The following is a 26074-nucleotide window of genomic DNA, read 5'->3' as shown; positions in this document are numbered from 1 at the left end:
AAAACAGCAATAACCCTTTCATATATGTTTTACTACCAAACAAAGCGAGACCTACTATGAACTCCTAAACTATATAAAACAACAAACAAATAACTACTACCCTCAAAATATAATCATAGACTTTAGACAAGCCGTGATTCATACATTTCTAAAAATATACCCCTGCACAATCATACAACACTGTTACTATCAGGTGGGCAGAGATTGCAGAGTTTTACTCTGCAGAATTTGGTGGAGTTGCATTAAAACGCTGTGAAATGCCACAGAGTTTTTCCGGAGCAGCGCTAAGTGTTCATAGTACCTTTATGCATGAGAAAGGGAGCATCTGCAGCACACCTGGGTATAGCTACTGCCTATGATAATGCAGCAAGAGCCTTAATGTTTTCCCCTGTGACTGGGATGGCATGGTGCGCAAAAGAATGGTGGATTTAACCCAGATCTCTTGACTGGGGGTGAATCTTTTGATTTGTTCTGCATTCCGTCCATCAATTGTGTGTCTTTTGCTTTCTCGCCTTAAGTGCGCCAGATATGCCCAGACGTGGGTCCTGGGCTCACTGTGCCACTGGAATCAAGCTATCCGGGATGAAGAGGGGTGAAACCCCGAAACCGGTCCTAGGATGCTTGCTTCCGGTCCAGGGAGGACCTGGCTTTGCCGTTCGAGCTGGACTGTTCCCATGAGACACAGGGTCAAGACTGATTTGCATATGGCCAGGTCTAAAATGGGGTGGCATGGTGAGCAAAAGAATGATGGATTTAACCCAGATCTTTTGACTGGGGGTGAATGTTTTGATTTGTTCTGCATTCCGTCCATCAATTGTGTGTCTTTTGCTTTCTCGCCTTAAGTGCGCCAGGTATGCCCAGACGTGGGTCCTGGGCTCACTGTGCCACTGGAATCAAGCTATCCGGGATGAAGAGGGGTGAAACCCCGAAACCGGTCCTAGGATGCTTGTTTCCGGTCCAGGGAGGACCTGGCTTGGCAGTTCGGGCTGGACTGTTCCCATGAGGCACAGGGTCAAGACTAATTTGCAAATGGCCAGGTCTAAACTGGGGTGGCATGGTGAGCAAAAGAATGATGTATTTAACCCAGATCTCTCGACTGGGGGTGAATGTTTTGATTTGTTCTGAATTCTGTCCATCAATTGTGTGGCTTTTGCTTGCTCGCCTTAAGTGCGCCAGATATGCCCTGACGTGGGTCCTGGGCTCACTGTGCCACTGGAATCAAGCTATCCTGGCTGAAGAGGGGTAAAACCCCGAAACCGGTCCTAGGATGCTTGTTTCCGGTCCAGGGAGGACCTGGCTTGGCAGTTCGGGCTGGACTGTTCCCATGAGGCAAAGGGAAGACTGATTTGCATATGGCCAGGTCTAACTGGGGTGGCATGGTGAGCAAAAGAATGATGGATTTAACCCAGATCTCTTGACTGGCGGTGAATGTTTGTTCTGCATTCCGTCCATCAATTGTGAGTCTTGTTTACCCCTGTGATAACAGAGAGCTTGCTCCTATGGCAAGGCCACAGGCTCCACAGCCACGAGTAAACAGGTGTGAGGGATAACTCTGCAGCGCTATGGCATGGAAAATATCGAATGACTTAAAGAGTACAATAGTATAAAAATAGTTCAATTTTGAAGATCACCATCTTCCTTGTGATGATGGCAGCCTCAGGCCTGCCCACTACTGTCAGCTATCTCCATAGACATGAATGTGGCTAGAGTGGCATCATTTCCATGTGACATGTGAAATGTGGTCTAGTCTATGCTAAAAATAATTAAAACTCTTTATCTTCTGTTTTTCTAATATAGCCTTATAGCCCAATATAGCGGTCTGAAACACCATTAAAGGTCCCTAGAGGACAGAATATTCTACTTTTTAAAACAAAGGCCTCAGGGAGCCCGAAGGGGTTGAAATAACCTTGGGCTTCATGAGGCATTAATTCATAGCAACAGCTGTGAAAGGAAAATATTGGAATATTGATGCTCTGGGCTTCTATTAGCCATTAGAAGTAAAGATGGGCGGTGAACTCCGCTCCACCAGCGAAGTTTGTGGAATTTTAGTAACTCAGCACTGTTTGGAGTGTGAAGGTTTCCAAAACTCTGCAATCGCAGAGGAGCAGTGTTCATCGGTGCAGTGGGAGACTTACCTTCCTCCCAAATCGGTGTCCTGCTCCTGCTGCTGGGCTTGGCTCCACTTCCGCTGCTCCGGATGAATTACAGGAAGAACTGCAGTGTGAATAGAGTAATGCATGAAGGCATGCCTGATCTTATCAAATCCCATTAGAGGGTCAGGCATGCCTTCACGAAGTACACCATGTGCAATGCACTTCTTCCTGTCATTCAACCAGAGTTGCGAAAGTGGAGCCAGGCCCAGCAGCAGAAGGATATCGATTTGGGAGAAAGACAAGTCTCTTTGTCTTTACTCTTATGCGGGAGGGGGGCCAGGGCTTTAGCAGCGGGCCAGGGCTTTAGCAGGGGGCCGGGGCTTTAGTAGGAGGGGCGGCACCCGGGGCGTTGGCGGTTGTGGGCAGAGGGGCTGGGGGGGGCACTCTGCCAGGCCATGGTACTCTGCAGAATTTCCACGGAGTACCACTACGTGAGCTCTACCCATCCTTAATTATAAGCCGGAGTACTCTAGTGTCTTCAATCGAGCACTACATATTTCAATAGTCTAAGTATGCATACAATGAGCAAAAGTCTGCTCATGACAAACACAATGAAAGGTGAAGCATCAGTTAAATAAAATGTAAGCACTGTTTGAAAAGATCAAAATTATAAAACATGTTAGATATATTCAATATTAGTGTACAGTTCACATAAGGCCCCATTGTCAGAGCTGTTATCCCACTTGGCCATATGCATATTAATTTTAAGGACTCCTAAACAAAGCTTCATCAACAATGACCGAGCCAACAGTGGTTAAATAAAATCTACATATGCTTCATATCAAGGAAATGGCTTATGAAGGGAGAACCTGTTAGTAAAGGTGCCCAGAGAGATGCGTCTGTGTGGGACATGTTTGATACATTCACAAAATGCTGCTTTAACTACCCCTTTAGAGCAGTGTTTGATTGACCAGAGGATATCCCATAGATCATCTAGGCCCAAACTCTGGTACTATTGGCAGATGTGTTGGAATCATGAAAGATTAGTGGTACTGGCCAAAGACAGTATCACCTTTAAGGCTTCCCTTTATACATGCAGTTCATCAGTTGTCCACAGCCTAATCCGAAATAAAAGATGTAGCAGGGCAGCACAGAACTCAATACATTTAAGGGTGACATCCATAAATAAAGGCATTGAAGGTGTTCTCTGGGGGAGATTACTTAATAATCTTATGAAATTATTTCTTGGACAGCTAAATGGGTTACAGAATAGTACCCCCAGATGTAAGCCCCATTAAGGGATGCTGTTTGGCCTTTGGCCTGTAGACCTCAACAGCTGATGAGATGGCCTTGGATCAGACAGCCTTGAACAATTTCAAAACAGCAGCTGTCTTATGGGTAAGAGTGGTCCTGTTCTTCTCTAGGTGTGGCTGCTAACAAATTCTGTCATCAGGCTTAATTCCCAGATACTTGGAACTATCAACTCTATCTATCTCCTTATCGTCCAGTCTGATTTTCTCCTTATAACATTTATGTCGGTTAAAGGTCTTTGACTTAGAGGTATTTATTTCCAAAACCTTTAAAGTAGAATAGGTTTAAAAAGAGGTTCATGGGTTTTCCAGGCCCTTAGGGGTATATGAGATCAAAATAGTATAATTGGGGAATAGTGCCAGAGATGTTAGCTCGTTTAACTCGGGAGAATCGCTGACACAACAATTAAGATGGTCAATAACACTGCTTATATAAAATTAAAAGAGCATGAAGGCCAGAACACTCCCTTGTCTCCGCCCTCCTAACACTCCTTGTTTCTCCATTCACTTTTTTAAAGAAAGCCACCCCATTCACATTCCAAACTCTCACGACATTTGTTTTAATGGCATTGTTAAATAATGTAACTCCTTCTGTGAATTTGGAGCCTCCATAGGTGCCAACAGTTGTGCACATGTTTACCAAGTAACCAACCCACATCTGAAGAAGCTTAGTTATTTTAGTCATATCAAACTATTTTTTTCTTCCAGAAATCAAATCATTTTCTCTGTGCCTACATGACTCTTTAGTGGACCCCGAGCATAGATATTTTCCACATTTAATCAACATGAGATCTTGCCCCTTCTCTCTTCCCCTTTCTTCCTTAAGAATAGCAACAAGCAATATCAGACAGACACTTCTTCCCAACCAAATCTCTCCTTCCATGGTCTCATCCTCAGACGTAAATATTTTGTGCACTTGTCTAGATAAAGAATCTGCAACACCGTTGGTTTTTCCAGGGATGCACTCCATGGTAAAGGTGAGCTCCTGAAACTACACCACCCACCTTCCTACACATGTAGAGACAGTGTCTTGGCATTTCTTCGTAAAAATAATTTCAGGGAGTTTGTGGCATATCTGATGACAAAAGAGTTAAGAAAACTCCTGAATTTCTTACCTACCCGGTTTACTGCCAATGCCTCCTTTTCTATAACCAAGTAATTGAGCTTAGCACCTTTAAACATATGGGAAGCAAAAGATATTACTCTTTCCCTTCATTATTATCTTATATAATACATTCACCTAGAACTCTTTTATTAGTGTTGGTAATGGCAATCCTGACCTCCACTGACTACATCCTCCTCGGAGACCTGAACTACCACCTGGAGAACAACAACGACAACAACTCCTCCACACTGATCGATAATCTCGCCAACCTCGGACTGAAACAGCTCGTCAAGACGCCGACCCACATCGCCGGCCACACACTAGATGCCATCTTCTCCTCAAGCCCCTACGTCACCTTCAGCCATGCCTCCGAACTCACCTGGACAGACCACCACTGCATCCACTTCTCCTTCCGGAAACCCCTCACACACCACCGCTCCCTACAGACCCCCCGCCGCTGCTGGAGCAAAGTCTCCCAAGAACAACTACAGACAAACCTCGCACTCAACCCTCCGACGAACCCCAACAACCCCGATGAAGGTGCACTCACCCTGGAACGCTGGATGAACGACTGCGCCAACACCGTCGCCCCGCTGAAAAACCCCACCATCAGAGACACCAGCAGAAGAGTCAGCTGGTTCACCCTGGAACTCCTCGACTCAAAACGCACCTGCCGGAAACTGGAAAACATATGGCACAGCGACAAGACGCCAGACAGCCGCGCCGCCCACAATGACGCCATCCGCAACCACCACCACCTCATCAGGACCGCCAAAAGGACTGCCTACTCGGACCGCCTTGACAACAACGCACACAACAGCAAGGAGCTCTTCACCATCGTGAAGGAACTCTCCAACCCCAGCTCCAACGCCAACAACATCCCACCCTCGCAAGCCCTGTGCGACTCCCTCGCCGCCTTCTTCCACCGGAAAATCATCGACATCCATGACAGCTTCAGACCCCGGACCGCCCCTGCCGACCACACCGCACCGAACTCACCGCACCCTACCGCCCACAACACCCTGACAACCTGCGCCAACGTGAGCATCGAGGACACGGTCAAGACCATGGGAACAATCCACTCCGGATCCCCGTCCGACCCTCTCCCGCACCACTTCTTCACAAAGCCAGCAAATCCATCACACCCCACCTGCATAAAATCATCAACCTCTCCTTCTAGACCGCCACCTTCCCTGAGAACTGGAAGCACGCAGAGATCAACGCCCTACTGAAGAAACCCAAGGCGGATCCGAGCGACCTCAAGAACTTCCGGCCCATCTCCCTGCTTCCACTACGCTCGCGCCTCCACGACGCAGGGATCCGAGACAAGGCCCTGGACTGGACCACCTCCTTCCTCTCCGGCAGAACTCAGAGAGTCCGCCTCCCCCCGTACTGATCCGATGCCTCCAAGATCATCTGCGGCGTCCCTCAGGGATCTTCCCTCAGCCCGACGCTGTTCAACGTCTACATGGCTCCACTGGCGCACATCGCCCGACAACACGACCTCAACATAATCTCCTACGCCGACGACACTCAGCTGATCCTCTCCCTCACCAAGGACCCCCTCACTGCCAAATCCAACCTCCACCTGGGAATGAAGGCCGTCGCAGACTGGATGGAGGACAGCTGCCTCAAACTGAACACAGACAAGACGGAAATCCTCATCCTCGGGTCTAACCCCTCCGCTTGGGATGACTCCTGGTGGCCCACGTCACTGGGGTCCCCCCCAGCACCCACCAACTACGCATGCAACCTGGGAGTCATCCTCGACTCGAAACTTTCCATGACCAAACAAGTCAACGCAGTCTCCTCCACCTGCTTCAACACCCTCCGCATGCTCCGCAAGATCTACAGATGGATCCCGACAAACACAAGGAAGACTGTCACCCAGGCCCTAGTCAGCAGCAGACTCGACTACGGAAACGCCCTCTACACTGGAGTCTTGGCCAAGCTCATCAACAGACTACAGAGAATCCAGAACGCCTCTGCACGCCTGATCCTCGACGTCCCGCGCCGCGACCACATCACCCCCCCACCTGAGGAACCTGCACTGGCTCCCAGTCGACAAAAGAATCTCCTTCAAGCTCCTGATCCATGCACACAAAGCTCTCCACAAAACCGGCCCAGCTTATCTCAACAGTCGCCTCTCCTTCTACGTACCCAACAGGAAACTCCGCTCCGCTGACCATGCCCTGGCCACGGTACCACGCATCCGGAGAGCCACTTCCGGAGGCAGATCCTTCTCCCATCAAGCCGCTAGAACCTGGAACACCCTCCCCCTCTACCTGCGACAAGCCAAAGACTTGCTGACCTTCAGGAGGCAACTCAAGACCTGGCTCTTCGACCAATAACAGCAGCACCCCCCCCCCCCAGCGCCTTGAAACCCTCACGGGTATGTAGTGCGCTTTACAAATTCTTGATTTATTGATTGAATGGGCACAAAAGCCAGAATGGCTAATACATTTTTAAGTTAATCTTTTAGGCACTCAAGTTCAAATTAACAACTCTTGTAACAAACAAACCTGGTTTCTTTTCTGCTAATATTTTCAACAAGATCTTTCAGGGTTTAACTTTCTAGAAATAGTGTGACATAAATAATCCACTTCCCTCATTCAAAACTTGAACTCATTCTTTTTGAGGGTCAACACTTTCCTTCAATAATTTAAAGAACTTGGCACACTCTTGAATTGTCTAAGTTGCACCAAAAATGAGTACAACATCTTGGAATTTTGACATCTTTAAGTTTCCTACCAGATTGGGCATAACTCTCTGAAATACAGAGGCCACAGAAACAAGTCAGTCAGTCAGTCATTGCATATTCGGTCAGAATATGACCATAAAAGTACATTTAAAAATACATACATCAATTTCAGATACAAGGAGTTATAGTTAAAAACACAGAAAACATGCACTAGCAATAATACAGAAATAAAAACATTTAGGAAAACCATGCCCATTATAGCTGTAGAAAGAGGGCAATAAATTAAAAAGAAATTAAGACTGGGTGTTTCAAATACAAAAAAACGTTGTTTGCAGGTAGGCAATGTTTAACCAAACATTAAAAAATATACATATTAACATGTATGTGCATTACACCTAGCTGCAGATTAATTGGTATTCAAAATCATCTTGCATATTAATTTTAAGGCAGAAGAAATATAATTTTTGACTGAAAAAAATAATAAAGGTGAGGTTAAGCGCTATAAATAATACAGGCCTCCTTGGTGTGTACTAAAATTCACTTAACCTAAAATAGGGCATAAAACAGGATTTTAAAGTGTGATACACTGTACAAAAAATTAAGCGCTTTGTAGATTGAATGGAGACTCCATCACATGGGCATATTGGAAGACAGGCAAACGGTGTCCCTGTATGACAAAAAGCTTTTAAATACTGAAATATGCTTACTTTTAAATGTGTGCGATAAAATCCTAATTTAGGATTCCCTATCCAAAATAGGTATGGTTCCATACCTAGAGTAGTTGAGAGAGACACATATTGGAGTATGGACACCAAATCAAGGGATTTTATGATTCTCTCTTTCTCCTTCTGTGCAAGGTACCTGTGTTTTTACCAACCCCTTATCATGTCTGCTACATGGGACATCAAAGAGTTGGCTTCAGCCCAAGTCGATAATGGAGTTCTTAACATATGCCAGCAAAGGAATAGCTGACATTTTACTTAAGTTAAGACAGTCCACAACAACCTTCCATGAGAAACTCATCTTGGGAGTAGCCCATATTTTTAGCCAAAATACGATGGGAGCCATGTTACACCATCACCATCCTCTAAGTAGTCTAAACCCATCTCATAGTGTGAGATGAGACTGCATGTTGTTTTGGGGATTGCCAATAGTCTACACAGAAATTTACTTTTATGCTGCCTGCAGAGGACCCAAACTTGTTTTTCCCCAAGCTCCTGCTCAGTGTGTGCCTGCTGAGAGGCATTTGCTCTTCTATTGCGTAGACATCTCGTTAATGTTTTATGACCTAGCTTTCGTGCTAAGCTAACAAGAAGCCACCGTATTTTGTGACCATTTGGTAACCAATCATTCCCAAGTCAAGCCTCAGCCAAACAAAATACCCAAGTAAATACAATTAGAAATGGTGCTGATAGGATTTCCCCCAAATAAAAATGTTTAGAATAGGTATTTTTAGGACCCCAAGTCAAAATAAATGTTTTTTTTGGTCAATCTGAAGCTTTAGATCCCTCATAAAATCATTAAAACTGTCTAGATGGGTCTGTTACCCATTAGCTGTGCGTGCAATCAGGACTGTGTCAAATCCAGTGTACAGTCATGTAACGTTATCTGATGGTAAGCAGATACCAAGTCCAATGTTGTAAAAAAACTTCCAATCCGAGGCAGTGGATAGCATTTCCTGGAAATGGGGTAAACGAAATATATCCACTGTTAGTTCTGTTCAAACTCCTAAAGTCTATGCATATCATATATCAACATTGTATTTATGGACTACTACAACTGGAGCTAATAGCTGTCTTAAACTGGAGAAATAATTGCCCTCTTTTTGTAATTGAATGAATACCTTTCTACCTGCTTTAGTACATTAAGTGGTAATCATCTTACCTTAGAGACAGATGCCCTGCCATTCTTCCTTAATTTGATTTTATGTGTATATCCTATAAGCCAACATAATTGTAGTGTAAATAGATTAGGAAACATTTCAGAAAACTTAAAACACCCATCCTCCCATGAACCAACACCTTTTTCTAGAACTTCATACCTAAATCTTCCCGGTGAGGCCAACTTAAAATGTTGTCCCCTTTGAGAGACACATACACTTTACCTTTAGTGCATTTACCTCTGAATTCAAACAGAGTAGGAAAATAGCCAGACATTTTAATAGATTGTGCACCATAACCTCTTGGATTGGTTACCATTTGTTTTAAAGTTACTGAATTTCCAAATCATTTTTTAAATATATTCTGGGAAACTGCAGTAAATCTAGAAGAGAAATCAAACATAAGCTCATTCAATTTACTGTTCACCTTGACCATATCCACAGGATCTATAATGTTTCACTCCTTGTGCTCTTGTGCCCACCACCAGGAGGCCGCATTGTGGGACATTCCACTGTTATAATAAGCTTATGGACCTTCCCCTTCATGCACACACTGACTTCCAGCCATTTAGACTCTACTTGTAAATTGCCATCCATTTCCAATCCATGCCAGATTTTGCAGAAGCCAGCCTGCTCATGCTTGAAGCAAGCCTGCTTATGCTTGAAACTCTATTACCCAGAATTCCCTGCTGACTGCTTCATCTCCATCCCCTCAGGCCAAAGATGGGTGGTAGAATACAGCTCACCTGTGGTCGGCTGCTGCTAGATCTCATATGTGATGCATGTGATTAAAAATAAGCTCTTTTAAGCCCCAGCTCCTTTCAGTCCAGGGTTGGTCATTGTAGCTGTGTACCAGTGAGGCCGACCCTTGTTTCCTCAACGTTTGTTATCCTTGTTATTCCTGAGCTATAGCTATTCTTTGTGCCTGAATTAGCACTGCCTGCAGTGCTACCCTGTTTCCTGAGCTATAGTTATTCTTTGTTCCCGTTCCTGAGCAGCAGCTATTTCTTGTTCCTGATTTGCACTGCTGGCAGCGCTCTCTGGAATCCTTGTTTCCTGAGCTGTAGCTATTTCCTGTTTCCAGGACTAGTATTGCCTGCCAGTGCTACTGAGATTCCAGAGCAATAGCTATTCATTGTTCATGAATCAGCACTAGTTGCAGTGCTTCCGAGATGACTTGATTCCAGAGCTATTGCTATTCCTTGTTTCTGAACTAGCACTTCCTTCAGTGCTACCTCTTCACCCTGATTCCTGATCAAGTGCTCCCTTGAGCCTCTCTCCTTCTGTATTTACCCTTCCCAGACCCTGCCTTTCTCCCATTACCTTTGTTCCAGTTCATAGTTTGCTCCCTTTCTATTCCTGCTGTCTTGCTTCTATTGTATGTGTGTTACTTGCTTTCCGGCACGTGTGACCTGTGATTTCCTTGTTTTCCTGTTCAGCACTCCTCCTTGTAGCTCCTTGTCTGTTGTGCTTGTGTTTAGTTTTACCCTCTTGCTGCTACTTCCTGTTTGATCGCCAGGATCCGTGGGCACAGCTGACTTTTTAGGTGGTGTTTGTTGCTCACTGTGAATATTGCCTTGAGTTATATTTATAACATCACCATAGGCATCAGCTCCACAGACCCTACCTTTTTTTTTTTTTTTGAAAGCTTTATTGAAGTTGACATAACATTACAAACAGTAACCAACAACACAAGCCAGCAGAATGCATATCCTATATGTAGGTATTTGCAGTCAGTATCTTTGTAGGTGAGGAACTTGCTAAGCTTCAGTCTTACAGTGTAGAGCACCTGAGTGCTTTACATTACCTTTATTGTTAATGTTGTTGTGTATATATATATATATATATATATATATATATATATATATATATATATATATATATATATTCACTTAAAAAACCATAGGTTTCACACATGTTATAGTTAGCTGGACATTTTACTGATAAAAAAACCAATGAAATTCCCCCGTTATAGTTACTGTAGGCAACTATAACTCACGCGACCGCAATCCTCTGCTGATGCTAATACTGTATTTAGACACTTATTTGCCCATGTCTTCTTCCATTAAATTTTAGCTATACATATATTACAAATATTTTTTTTTCATAAAGACACATATGTCATCAGCAGAGGATTACGGTCGCGTGAGTTATAGTTGCCTACAGTAACTATAACGGGGGAATTTCATTGGTTTTTTATCAGTAAAATGTCCAGCTAACTATAACATGTGTGAAACCTATGGTTTTTTAAGTGAATTTGCAAGGTTTTTTAAATGCTAATTCCTAACTATAACGTGTGTGAAACCTATGGTTTTTTCAGTGAATTTGTACGTTTTTTTAAATGCTAAGTTACTTTACGCCATTTGTGGCGTGCGCGCCCACTTAACGCAGTTCGTTCCGTGCGCGCACGGTGCGCTTCGCGCACCGTGCGCGCATGGAGGACATATGATGAGCATCGTTGTGACAGATAAAATAAATGTTTTGTTTTAATGTAATAAGCCATGCACGAATGGTGCCCTTCAGGCGCCATTTGCAGATGGGGTGGGGAGAATGTGGATATATATATATTTTTTTTATTATTTATTACCGTACGCGTACGGTAAGCGTAATCGGCGAAATTTTCGAAAAAATTAAAATTGCCTTTTTTCACTTGGGGGATCGTTGGGGACTCCCTCGACATGGCTAGGTGCTTGGGAGCTGTCTAAACAGCCCCTTTACATGTTTTTGCACTTTGTTTTTCAACCCCCTGTCAGAGTGCGAGAGAGATAATGGCGGCCGCCGCTTCCTGGTTTCGACCGATTCGAATGTTTAGTAAGATCTAACGGCCAATCAGAATCGCGCTCGCGCACGTCACCGTACGCGTACGGTAAGCGCACCGTAAGCGCACCGTAAGTTGGCTCAGATATATATTGATTTAAAGGCTATTTTCTCAGAATCTACTGAACAGATTTACACCAAACCTACAAAAGGCACTTCCTTGACCTGAGGACTACCTCTCTGCCAAATTTCAAGTAATTCTGTTCAGCCGTTCGGGCTGTAGCTGTGTCTAAAGGTCCTATGGAAAAATGCATGGGAAAAACGCGTTTTGGGACCCCCCTTTTATCTCAGCCCCCACTTGACGAATCCCCCCGAGACTTTCAGGGTAGGAGCGGAGCGTAGCGCCCCACCTATTTTGAAAAATTCGCGAGGATTCATCGACCGGCGCCAAAGTTATTCAAAATAGAATGTTGCGGATTTCCTATGGTAAGAGGGTCCTAACTATAACTACCTACTGGCGACCGCCAGTAGGTAATATATATATATATATTCACTGAAAAAACCATAGGTTTCACACACGTTATAGTTAGGAATTAGCATTTAAAAAACCTTGCAAATTCACTTAAAAAACCATAGGTTTCACACATGTTATAGTAAGCAGGACATTTCACTCGTGAAAAACCAATGAAATTCCCCCGTTATAGTTAGTGCAGGCAACTATAACTCACGCGACCGCAATCCTCTGCTGATGAAGTCAGATATTACATCACTGTATTTAGACACTTATTTACCCATGTCTTCTTCCATTAATTTTTAGCTATACAGATATTACAAATATTTTTTTTTCAGAAAGACACATATGTCATCAGTGATGGAATATCTGACGTCATCAGCAGAGGATTGCGGTCGCGTGAGTTATAGTTGCCTGCACTAACTATAACGGGGGAATTTCAATGGTTTTTCACGAGTGAAATATCCAGCTAACTATAACATGCCTGAAACCTCTGGTTTTTTAAGTGAATTTGCAAGTGTTTAAATGCTAATTCCTAACTATAACGTGTGTGAAACCTCTGGTTTTTTCAGTGAATTTGTACGTTTTTTTAAATGCTAAGTTATGTATTTTTTTATTTTTTTTTAAGGTTTTTCACCGTGCGCGTACCGCAGTTCGCGGAATTTTTCCGTTTCTACCGTACGAGCACGCTACGCGTACTCTGCGATTTTTCGCAAAAAAATTAAAGGAAATTTTGGCCCTTGGGGGTCCTTCTGGGACCCCCTGACAAAGGCTAGGGGGTCAGGAACTGTCCACCCTGCCCCCTTTTCACGTCCACCTTTGTTTTTCACCCCCTGCGAGAGACAAATTGGCGGCCGACACTTCCTGGTTTTGACCGATTCGAATGTTTACTAAGATCTAACAACCAATCAGAATCGCGCTCGCACACGGCAGCGTGCGCGTACGGTAAGTTTTACCGTACGCGCACGGTGCGCGCTTATAGATATATATATATGCTTTTAAATGCTATTTTCTCAGGAAATACTGAACAGATTTACACCAGACCTGCAAAAGGCACATCCCTGACCTAAGGACTACCTCTGTGCCAAATTTCAAATAATTCTGTTTAGCCGTTCGGGCTGTAGCTTGGACTAAAGGTCCTATGGAAAAATGCATGGGGAAAATGCGTTTTGGGACCCCCCCTTTTTCTCAGCCCCCGCTTGATGAATCCCCCCCGAGACTTTCAGGGAAGGAGCGGAGAGGAGCGCCCCACCTATTTTGAAAATTTCGCGAGGATTCGTCAATCGGCGCCAAAGTTATTCCAAATAGAATGTTGCGGATTTCCTATGGAAACACGATCCTAACTATAACTATCTACGGGCGACCGCCAGTAGATTATATATATATATATATATATATATATATATATATATATATATATATATATATGTTTTGCAAATCCATTCTGGGTGTAGTTATTCCGAATGCTAAATCGCCTCATGAGTGCCTGTCCTTTCTGAGTCTTAGCCATCCTGTTCCTTTATGCAGGCTTCCCCTTTGGATCCCTTTTCTCTTCTGACTTCCTGTGTGATCCTGGGCAGCCTGTACTCCTCGTTATGCTTACATTTTCTACCCAGATGCCAGTCTTTGCCCAAGCCCCTCAACGTGTCACAGACAGTCCCGGACAGTCCCGGACAGAATCACCATTGCATATGCTGCCAATCTGCAACACAACATCCTCACTCCTTCTCTTCCATCTCTTCCATTAATAAAACTTCTGCAGCAGTCAAAAAAGTGTCACTTTTAACCACATTTTTTCACACAGCCTTTAAAGCAGGACAGTCTATGGAATTAACTAAATGAGCAGTCACCCCCACAACATAAACACTTCACTTTGAATATGATTTTTCCTTTGTTTTTAGATGTAGCTGCAACAAATTTGACTTCTTCCATCCTTGATTTTTCATCAGTTTTCCCATTATTTTCAGTACTTCACAATTTCACACAACTAAATATGTGTTCAACCCATTGCCATAGCAAAGACATTAGCTACAGGTTGCTCCTCTTTCAGCGACAGTTCTTCACTGATTTTGTCAGACTCAAGTGTAACAGAAAGGGATCTCTTATTTTCTCTTAGAAAGAAGTGCAAAACCTACACAAAGCTGCTAACTTCCTTAGTGATGTAACATATCCTCCTCATCATCTTTACCCAAAAGAGTATTTCTCCAGAATAGTACCTAATCTAGGCAATTAGAGCAAGTCAAGTTTTTTTAGCAATTTTTCAAATTAATTTAACACATTTGCATCCCTTTGGCTCAAACCTGGAAAATCTTCCATTACCTCCCGGACTCCAGCTTCAAATATTTCAATAGCATCACTACTTTTCTCTCTGTTTCTAAACTGAATGGGCCCGATTCACAAAAGTAATGTTAGGATTTTTTCTCAGTCCAACTTAAGTTTTGGTCTTAAGTTAAACTTAAGACCAAAACGTTGTCTCAGTAAAACCTACGTTTTGGTCTTAAATTAAGCTGAAGACCAAAACTTCAACTTAAGATCAAAACTTTGTCTCTCTTAAATCTAAGTTTTGGTCTTATTTCAACTTAAGACAAAAACTTAAGTTTAGCAGAGACAAAATCCTAACTTTACTACTCCTTAATGTGCATTGTGAATACCAAAAGTCGTAAATTTAGGATTTTGTCTCAGATTACTTTTGCGAATCGGGCCTAATACCATTTGCCCATGAGTAGTTCAAAAATGTATTTTCCATTTGTTCCAGAGTAAATTAGGTTCCTCAGGTCAAGAGCGATAAAACAGAGTAAAATTTTGTATCTTTTGGGGTTATATTTTTTTTGCAAGTCAAACAACAGTAAATAGAACATGTGCACAGAAATCAAATCTGACAATAAATGGCACAAAAATCCAAAATAAACACAGAATCAGAGAAAACACCTCAAAGTCTAAATAGTTCAGTATACCTTCAAACATACTTCACAACAGTAAGCATTAGAATCAACTTGGAATGACCTCTGTGAAAATAGAAATAAAGTACCAGAGCACCCCTTCAACACAATAACACTTATCCACTTACAGAAAGCAGCGTAGAAAAGCAGTGACAGGCTCACCAACCTCCGTGGCTTGGGCAGCAAAGCAGACCAGTGTTAACTCATTCCACAAATACATTTAAAAAAACCACATGCTCCCGCGAAAGTTACTACAGGCAAAAGCATACCTGCTCTAGTGTAATCCAATTCCAGAAAGCAGTGCAACAGTCATGGGCACCGAAATGTAAATGTAGGTGCCCGCAGGATAAAACAATGATCCAGAAATAAAATGATGGATCGCACGCTGTGGATTCACCAGCGCACTACGTGAGCATCATCAAGGAGGAAATAATGCCAAGTAGTATGCAGTATGTCAAATGGCCTCTTCCAATCAATTACGCAACAAAATGGTGGCAAACCTGGCTGGAACACTATTCATGCTTTTTAGTGCAGTACATAATCTCAAAATGGAAGATCTACCAACAAGATCCAATGCCTTGCATAATCTGGCGCAGACCTGGACAGATCTCACCAACAAGAAATGAAAAAGGAAAAGGAGCTAAAACCGCTGTTTCAGAAGCTGGAATGAGTAACCAGCGCCTCATAAAATAAGCATCAGTATCTAATCTTGTCATCCTGCTTTATCTCCTGCAGCCAACATCACCAAGCTTCATGTTGAGTTTTCCTCAAATCATCACCATCCTTGTCGCCAGTGTGAAGTCCAAGGTAGACACTCAAGATACAGCAGTGCAAAAGTAAGATGGGTAGAATTAACCTCATCATCCAACTCTCCAATTGTACCCAAAAGAATCTTCAAGTAAAGAGACATCAAGATTACAGGACTGAATCTTCTAGTAAAGAGGCATCAAGATTTAGGACTGACATCACATAGTCCTTATGAAAGAGGGAGGAATCCAGGGATGCAATAGATAAATACCACAAGTGAGTACCACCTTCAAGTGACTCATGTTACAGTGGGTCCCAAGCCCCAAGATTACATCATCAAATAATGAACATTAGACAATGCTTTTCATTATTGATAGTTGGAGATGCACAGCTTGGGAAAGAGAACTGTGTTTTTTTTTTTCTCTTACACTTGATGGTCCTTTTAAGATTAGACAGTCATTCTGGGCAGAAAGGGAAAAAGCTCAGAAGCTGGATGAAATACATAGGCAACTGTGCACCTAATGGTAGAATAGTCAATCTTGTGAACTTTCTAAGACTACAACATCGACTAACAAGAATTTTCACAAATACTAATAGAATCTAAACCATAGGAAATCAAGTGACTGGAAAGAAGCAGCAATCTTTAAATAATTTTCCAAACTTTATATGGTAGAAACAAGTCCAATAAATGAGCCAGTTACACTTGTGGAACTTGCCTTGCTAATTGACCCAATAAAAGTGGGGATGCAAGTGGGAAATGTAACAGAAAGCAAGAATTATTGGTCTATCTTTAAAAAAAGTTAATTATAATTTTCTTGAAAGGAATCTTGTCATACAGATTGGATAGCATAGTGAGTAGTGTGTGCCATGTATTACAGTACAGAATTGTTCTTGGTTTAACAAGAGTGCTACCACCTCTCCTCTTGTGATCTCTTTTTTTGTAGATTAATTTATAAACTGCAGAAAGCCCACTGAAGTTGTTTACTGTGTCGTCACCAAACCTTGTTTCAGTAAATTGGACCTAATGAAACGTATTGCCACTAATCAGATGATGTGAGTCATGGGTACCATGTTTTTTGGGTGTGTGTAAACGTCGATTATGTAAAGCAAGAGTGGTGAGTACTTGCACAGCCTCTAATCTATTTGTTGTCTAATTGAAGTTTCTTGTGCCTCCTGGGTATCATTCTCCGAACAAAATGATATTTCATGAACCAACAATCTGCACCCCCACTGCCTATGAGGTGTGTCCCCAGGGCTACAAAATGACCTCCAACCGGAGGTTGTTTGATTTTCAAGTTGTATAGGTAATCCTTTTATTGAGTAGTTATTCAACCAAATGTTTAATTCATACGTTTTTATTTTGATCCTTCTTATGACCACTGTAGTTTATTTTCACTGCAGTTCATTATTTTAGGCACGACATTTTCAACTCCCAAAGCATTTCGGCCTTTGTGTGGCCTTCATCTGGGGATGCTCTGTAACAACAATTAAATATCCCTTGTTCACCATACATGAAGTTTACAAGACATAAATGATGAAAATTCTATAGACAGTATAAGAGCATATTTTCTTTTGACAATTCATTAATTAATACATTATAATCGAAGCTTTGTCTGCATTTACATCTCTGTAATAATGATGTGATGATTGATTTAATGATGCTTATATATCTCTATATAACTCCTGGTTACTATCATATATCACGTTCTATATGAAAAGATGGTTAATATGGCGGTTACTTCCAGCTTGTGATTAAGCAAATTGTGATTGTATTGTAAACCAAGAGGTGATATGCGTTGTAATACATGTGGTATAATGGCGCAACCACTAAACAAAACAAAAGGTGCCGTGAGTCATAACTATCAATTGATTTATGTTCAGCGGTTAGTGGCCTCGGAACCCCAAGTGCCTAGATATTTTGAGTGTGAATTAACGGTGGGTTCTGTTGAAATTTCTAACGGTGCTTACATGAAAATATTTAGCCTAAAGATTCTTGCGTAGTCTTAATGCTCGGTGTGCCGAAAGGTTGGCGAACAGGCTATCGTATAGCTAAATGTACTCCAGTTAGTGAACTAAGCTGTAAAAGACCTAACCCTTTAGGAAACATATCGTTAGTGTTAAACCATACTACGCTTAACATGCTTAACTTAGCTAATACGCTGTTACGGTAACTATACGTTTTGTTTCAGTCTCAGTACTTACTTAAGTGTTTCAGCTCAAAAAACTCGACGCATTTTTGAATGCCGGCATTATGGAGATTCACCTAACGGACTTCCGTGTTATGAACTCGAGTCCGATCACGTGATTACTAACAACATAGGAGACAGACTATTCATGTTTGAACTACTCTTACGTCTTGGCGTCTAATAGTTACATAAATGTCAAAATAACCAAAAGTGTATTTTAGTGTGCCCCAAATGTTTCTCACCGCCTGAAAATAATTAACAGGTAAAAAGTGTACTTGCTGTTCGTTATCCACATAAACTGGAGTCCGATCACGTGGTTGCCAACAACCTAAACAACAGACTGTTCATATTCAACCAACCTTCCTTCTTGATAACCAATTGTTTCTTTAAATATCACAATAACCAAAAGTGTAGATAAATATGACCACTGTCTGAGATGACATATAATCAATGATAAACTCAAAATAAATGCAGGCTGTTCATTATACATTTTCCATATTAGTGGGAGACTTATTCAGAGATATCATGTTCATAAATAAAATCATAAAATAAGAAGGATCAAAATAAAAACGTATGAATGAAACATTTGATTGAATAATTACTCAATAAAAGGATTACCTATACAACTTGGAAATCAAACAACTTTCAGTTGGAGGCCATTTTGTAGCCCTGGGGACACACCTCACAGGCAGTGGGGGTGCAGCTTGTTGGTAAACGTAGACTATACCAGGCTATAGGGTCCACGATGGGGGGTAAATATTGAAATGTTTTTTGAAAGTACCAAGAGTGAAGAACATGTGGTAGCCCTCATGTGATCATTCCCTTGTGATGTCTAGTTATGAGAAAAATGCTGATGATATGCACATTTAGGAAAAAAGCACTGATTAACCAGACTTTTCTCATATGCATTCCAGATTTAAACACTAAGAAGCATAAGGACCTAAAAGCAAGGGAGCTTTCAAATGAGTTCATAGGGACCAAACTTTCAGTGGAAGAAAATAATCTAATGAATGTGTTAGTTTTGTAGGTGGGCCTCAGCTCACTTATTAACTCATTAAAAGTGGAAAAGCAAGCTAAAGGTGTCACTGAATGCAAGAGTCATACTGCTATCTGTTTGATAGACTTGAATTGTTGAAGATGAAAAAAGTCTGTGTGTACAGAAGACATAATGTATTAAAGAGCCAGATTCACAAAGATCAAATCAATTTCATTCCAAATATATGTGGCAGAATTAATATTGCTCAATATTTGTACATTTTCACTGTTACGGAGGGTAAGGATTTGCAGCATGTGTTGTTAAGCAGATTTGAAAACATTTTGAGGTCGCACATTGGAACACAAGGGATTTTAGTACAGCTTTATGGGGGCCTGAGGTCACCGCATCAAAAGAGTATTGCATGGATCTGTGAGAATGGAGTTCTTTCTAAGGTCATAAGGATGGGTAGGTTGTTTGCCATCAGCATTATCACTCAACCTTGTGACTGTGGTCAAACATATAAAGAATATTCACAGACAAAATGTAGGGGATTTGGAATACAAGATATCAATATAGGAAGACAGCTGGTTCTTTACCGCTTAAGACAAGAGTTATCAATTTCAATTCTGTTATTTCTCATTCTGTTTTTGGCACATCTCAGGTTAAACAGTCAATAGGAACAAACAGAGCAGTTCGCATATATCTAGTTCTAGCTAAAATGTTAGTCATCAGTGGCACACTGAGAGAGAATGTTAACCAGCAGCTCGTCAGTTGAAGTCGCAGAGGCATTGTTGAAATAGAATAGGTTTGATTGGACCAAGACTTTAGTGTGGGGGTATCACTGAACGCTGCACTCACTATTGATTAGAGGTACATACGATAGGACATGATGACAAGGTGAGATTGACACAAAAAAAACTTACAGCTGAGTTTATCTAGGTACCTTAGAACATCAGAAATATCAAAATGTCTAATCTTATAGATTCAGATGAATACTAGAGATTTTCAGGAAGTAGGGTAAATTTCACACATTTTATGTTGTATTTCTTTATGGGAGGCTTTCCAGGAGGATCTCTTTAATATACGCTTTTTGTTTTATGGCTTTGATCACCAAGTTGGTGGTGACATGTATATTTAAGATTTCTCTAATACCAAGGAACTGGGATAAGAGATTATGGATTTCAAAGACTTCCATCATCTGGCAGGTGATAATTCTATACAATTAGAGATGCAACTCTAAGATAGATGAGCTGTGCTGGGAAGTCAGTATTTTCATCTTAGCCTCAGTGGAATATTTGTTCTTACATTCAAGCATTTTATCGTAAACATCGAGGGGCAGATTTATGAGGCCTGTTTCGCCATCGGAACGTCAGTTTTTGTGACGTTCCGTGGCGCAGAAGCCTGCGTGATATTTATCAGGCAGCACTGAGCCACTTTTTGTGGCTTAATGCTGCCTCATAAATATCAGTCCCTTTAACGCAGTGTTCTGCGTTAAAGGGGCGTGCAATGGGTGTTGCTGGGGGCGTTCCCAGCAACATCCATGGCCTTTTGACACTGCCCCAGATTTACGAGAAATCGTAAATCTGAGGCAGCGCCAAACGCTTACGCCTCCCCAGGGGAGGCGTAAGGGAGGCACAACGGGGAGAAATATCTTTATTTCTCCTTGTTTTTCCTTTTTCTATGTGTGCTGCATTCTGCAGCACCCATACAAAGAGGAAAAATCTCTTGTGATTACTTTTGTACAGAAAGGTTTCCCTTCCTGTACAAAAATATTCATCTCCGCAACGCAGGCACCCTTGCACCCTGCCCTTTTCTTTTGCCGTAGGGAAGCGCAGCAGGAAGGCCTGCGGCGCTTCCCTACGGCAAAACCTCATAAATCTGCCCCCAAGTGTATTAGGGATAAATTACTAGGATTATACTTAGCTATGAGATTGTTTGTTCCCTCCTATCTTATTCTTATATATGTTCTTCATACTAGTGTGGCGTAATGCTGTAAGTGATAAGTTGTATTAAGTTGTTGTTTTCTTCTTTGCTTTATAGTGGAAATATACAAAAAATTTAATAAAAACGTATTGAAAAAGCATGCTTTCGGAAGAAACTCACAGACTGGAATGACGGTATTGATCCCTATGAAGAAGCCTGAAACAAGGATGCTCCAGGCTTGTATTTGACGTCGACTTCTCTTCTTCATGGAAAAGTACAGGATCAGTCTGAATGGTATTTCGATGGCTCCATAAATGAAGTTGGTCATGTACATGTTCATCCCAAAACCTGTGATGTTGAGGCTGATTCCATAATAGGAGAATGCCACACCAAACCTATATGAGAGAAGACAAGAACACATCGGTAACAATCTGACTCCACTATCCTAGAATAATAAAAATGTAAGGTCACCATTTTTTTTACATTATACACAATATTCCCTTACCATACCAGCCCTGTGTATAGAGAGATTTTTCTCATTTCTGGAGTTCTAAACAAGTTCACGAATGAGTAATTTGTCCTAGTGTTCTCTTCTTCTGCGATCTTACTGAGTACCTGAGAATAGAGATACACAATAAGTAAAGACTTTTGTTTTTTCATTAAATTTACTACTGACCATTAAAGGTCAACTACATCATAATTGGAGAGGTCCAAAGGCACATACGTATAACAAGTAAGCAGGCCTTTAGTGGGCAGTATGCATCATAGTGTGGATATGTTTTGTCCAGATTTATGAATTCTTCGCATAATGTTTGTGGTACTTTTGTAATACAAACCAAATCTAAAATATTATGTGGGATTTAATAACTACTGCAATTTTTGATTAGCATTGGATATTATAATGTCCAAAACAGAAAATTATGCTATTTGCTGTTTTGTGTTTTGTTATGTTATGTTATGGATATTTGTAGAGCGCATGGCTACCCGAAGGTGTCCCAGCACTAGCCGAAAGAGAGGCAGTTTCAGGTGTTATTTTGTGCGACATGGGCATTTCGTAGGTGGTGCTTGGCCTTTTACATGGACCCACCTATGCATTTTGATATCAAACACTGTCTACTGTTATTGTGAGATAGACATTTACATCAGATGTTAATGCCTCCTCAAGCACACCTAGGATGCATTTCTTCATAGCTCCTCATTTTTCCTTCTTTGAATATCTGCTGTGCTCCAAATCTTGAGATGACCTGAGGGGGCTTAGGTGCCTGGAGGGAGTGTGCTATCAATGAGGGATTGTGAACAGGGCAAATACTGTCTTCAGTAAGCAGAGTTCACATGTTTTCTATTAATTTCCAATGGCGGGGGATAGGCTGGCCATTCATGAAGGCTTTGAAACAGGGCGAAGGACATTTATAATATGTGCTTGTCAACCTAAGTGTGCTTGACTGTTTTGAATGTGTGCCCTGTCTGTCAGGGGTTGTATACGAATTGAACAATATGTGCAGCAGCAAGTAGCCCATCCGATTGTGGTTGGTTGCCAACAAAGGTGTTGCTTCTCCACAAATAGTTCAGCACAGAGCAAAGGCTATACATGAATTTAGGTGATCATGGGACAATGGATCAAGGCAATGAAGAGTGGAGGTTCGACCACATAAAGGATCATCCATGTCAGGAGAAACTGGCCTATCCAGACGGTGTTTTATAAACACCAAACACTAACTCACATTTTCACATTTACGTCAGTCAGTCAACATCCGTTATTGCTAAGAAATACATTTTCATAGAAATAATAAATAGATATTGTTTAACGTACACAATAACAAGCATTATAAAATCCAGACATAAAACTGAATTTAAATGAATCCACCAACACTTGTCATCAGCCTGAATTAAAAAAAAAAAACAGCATAAAATGTAGGATTTTTTCACATTAAAACTCAATCAAAGGTCATAACATTATCATATACCTATTAGGAATATTTGAGATATAATTGTTTACCCAAGGCATATAGTTCATTTAGGCACATAAAACATTTTAAAGTGCAATGTGCAGGGCAATGCTTTCTCAAATCACAAAGTCTTGTTTTACCTAGTTCCTTACATGAGCAGCACCAGCCTATCTAAGGTGAACAAAACTTAGTAAGTTTACAACCCATTATAGAAAGTATTAATAACTTTTACAGGGATACTGAGTTCCCAAGGCATTCAACTCGGTTTTTCGGGTAAAGCGTTAAAGTGCAAAGTACAAGCCCAAACTAACGTGAACCCCGGGGTCCCATTCAGTCTACATTTTGACATAACTGACACCCACCTATTTAGAAAGAACTAAACTCCATAGAAGGTTACAGCCCATTACAATACCTATAAAGAACAATTTGAAAGAGGAAATATATTACCCAAGGCAAGCAGCTCGTTTAACCAATATAAAGTGCATCATACCAACCAACCCCAGTATCACATACCTGTTAGCAGCATTTAAAAAAGGTGGCAATTCCCCATTGCATGCATCTAATTTTGCCACCCAATTTTATAATGTGCGTTAGATAGGACATCTATCACAACCCCTCGTCTCCCATTCGATCTTCCTTCTGACATATATATTTTTGGGGGGATTTTTGAAAACCTTTATTGAGAAACAATTTGCACTTCTAGTTACAGTGTGTACAGGTGGGAGGTCCGCAATCGCAAAGAGAAACACATTTGTTACATACATCGCATTTGTCACCATAGGCAGGAAACCCACGGCATTGCAAAAAAAGAGAAATTCTGAGGTAGAGCAGGAGGAGCAGGGGGATATCCCGGGGAGACCCCACTCAGATGAGAGACAGCACAAGGGGCCCAGGGGGCGCGTGGGTAGGGGAACAGCACCTCATGAGCCAGCACCAGTGGCTGCCACAGGTGGAGTGCCAGTGGGAAGCGCGGGAGAGGTCGCGTGAGGGCAAGGCACCTTGTCGCTGGAGATAGGAGACCAGGGGGACCCCAGATATCAATCAGGCGGCAAGTGACTGGCACTAAGTCCCAGAATTCGGACAGAAGTGTCTGACAGCGTGAAGCGTCTTCGAGCCAGGTGCTAACTTTGGGCACAGATGTGCAACCCCAGCACATGGAGACCCTGCGCCTTGCGAGAACAAGACAATTCTAATGGTTAGGGGTATACCCAACGATCACCCTCCCCTTTTACCTGGGTATCTGAACACAATATATAAGCAATTGGTAAGGAGGAAAAGATACACAAATATTTTTGGACACGGATACCTTTAATTATCCTGTCATCTGCGTATATATTCGCATTTTAGTTATTTCAACATTTTATCATTGAGCATATACAAAAAACATATATTTACACTTAACACCTCTGTAACTGAAAAAATATATATACACACAACAAACTAAAGCTACTGTCCACCAGGGAATTTTTTCTTATTGTGGAGCCACCTTTAAATAGTATGGACTACCTAGAAGGTTCAAACATTGCATGAGGATCAACTTTTTCCAAATTATTCATGGGAAGCAATGTGAGATTGTAACATCCACAAATAATTGATTCAAATTTTACTCCTTCTATAGAACAACTGTCGACGCGGTCGCGTTTCAGCCGGACTATTTCTTACGGCTTCTTCAGGACAAAAAGCAACAGCAGCATTCTACAAAAAACAAACATAAGCTCCAATAACATATACAAACAAAAATAAACAATTATCCTTGCCGATTTATATACAGGTCTCTTTCCCTGTGAGGCATATGGATAGATCCACCACCACAAAGAACCACCAAAGAAGTGATACGCATTTCTAAAAACATGAAAATAATCTCAATATAACCAGACATGTACGAACTCCCAAGTCGCACAATCTATAAGCTTGTCTCTCATGCCCAAATTAATCTTGGTGTTGATATCTTAGGCCAACCTTTCATCTAAGCCCACAAGAAAAGAAGTAAGGTCTTCCTACTGATTAGTGCGGAATTAAAAGAGACGGAATATGTCGTGCACCTACTCAAAACAACCTCATAAAGGTGTTATCTCTATCCAAAAGAAAAGAAAATTCAACAAAAAATACCTTAAGTACCCGTAGGGGTCACACTGGTCTGCCTAGGTAGGAGGAGCTAAGGACTCAGCAGATAACGAGTCAGATGGGAGGGATTAGCATCAATCTTGTACTGGCCGCTACAGTGGAGGAAAATAAATAATTGACTATTCAAGGCTAAACAATTGATGCAAAGCAAGTAACGAGGCTTAATAGCGCGTCTCGGCGTTAAGGCTGATCTTACCTTCTATATAATTATTTACAGTCCCAGGTAATGATTCCCGTATCTCCAAACTAGTAATGTGGCCATGGGTGCGTTGGAAAATAAATCCTTAAGTTCCCAACAGTTCAATAATGTAGCATTTCATCCTCCGCAGTGTGGAAACTAAAGGCAAAAACGGTGCCCAACTTAGTAATCAGGAGGAAACAGCAAGGAATCTAAAGCACGACGTGCGCGGCGAGCGTCCCCCTCTTTCTCTCCCTGCTTGTCTTACCTACTGGGGTTCTCTTGCTGAGCTACGGATAAATATCGTCCTTCAAACCGGCTGTCTGCTTCAGCTTCGTGTGGAAAGGAGAGTTTCCGGAACCGAATAAGAAACTCTGGAAACAGACAAAGGACTACTGCAACCACCACCTGTAGTGTGGGGAGGGTCGGCCATTTTGTAATGGAGTCATTAATGAGTGTAAAAAGCTTGCATCATATGGCAGCGTAGCTCTATTAGTTGAGGTCACGCGATAATTGGTGCATTTCAACCGTCGGGAATAAACACTATACGTGCATTAAACTAATGTTAATCAAGGCATCGAAGGCTTAAAGGAGACAAGGATCTTCATAAAATAACGAACAATCGTTAAATTATGGAAATGTTATGTATATTCAAAGTGATAAACTACTAAACAGAAAACAAATACATTAAATCAAATA

At 41.7% G+C, this 26074-nt stretch overlaps 1 protein-coding gene across 1 annotated transcript in view; it reads right to left on the bottom strand.

Moving 5' to 3' along the window:
- Window positions 1-26074, bottom strand: part of LOC146813679 (solute carrier family 22 member 7-like) — a 316070-nt gene that overhangs the window by 167138 nt on the left and 122858 nt on the right. The window contains exons 7-8 of the mRNA XM_085610174.1: window positions 21633-21742; window positions 21308-21522 (exon numbers count right to left, since the gene is read on the bottom strand). Coding sequence (XP_085466300.1) covers window positions 21308-21522; window positions 21633-21742 — 325 coding nt within the window. The remainder of the gene's footprint in view (window positions 1-21307; window positions 21523-21632; window positions 21743-26074) is intronic.

The sequence above is a fragment of the Triturus cristatus genome, chromosome 6, assembly GCF_964204655.1.
Source record: "Triturus cristatus chromosome 6, aTriCri1.1, whole genome shotgun sequence".
Taxonomy (NCBI): domain Eukaryota; kingdom Metazoa; phylum Chordata; class Amphibia; order Caudata; family Salamandridae; genus Triturus; species Triturus cristatus.
The sequence above is the reverse complement of the archived record's forward strand: the minus strand, read 5'-3'. Positions and strand labels throughout refer to the sequence as shown.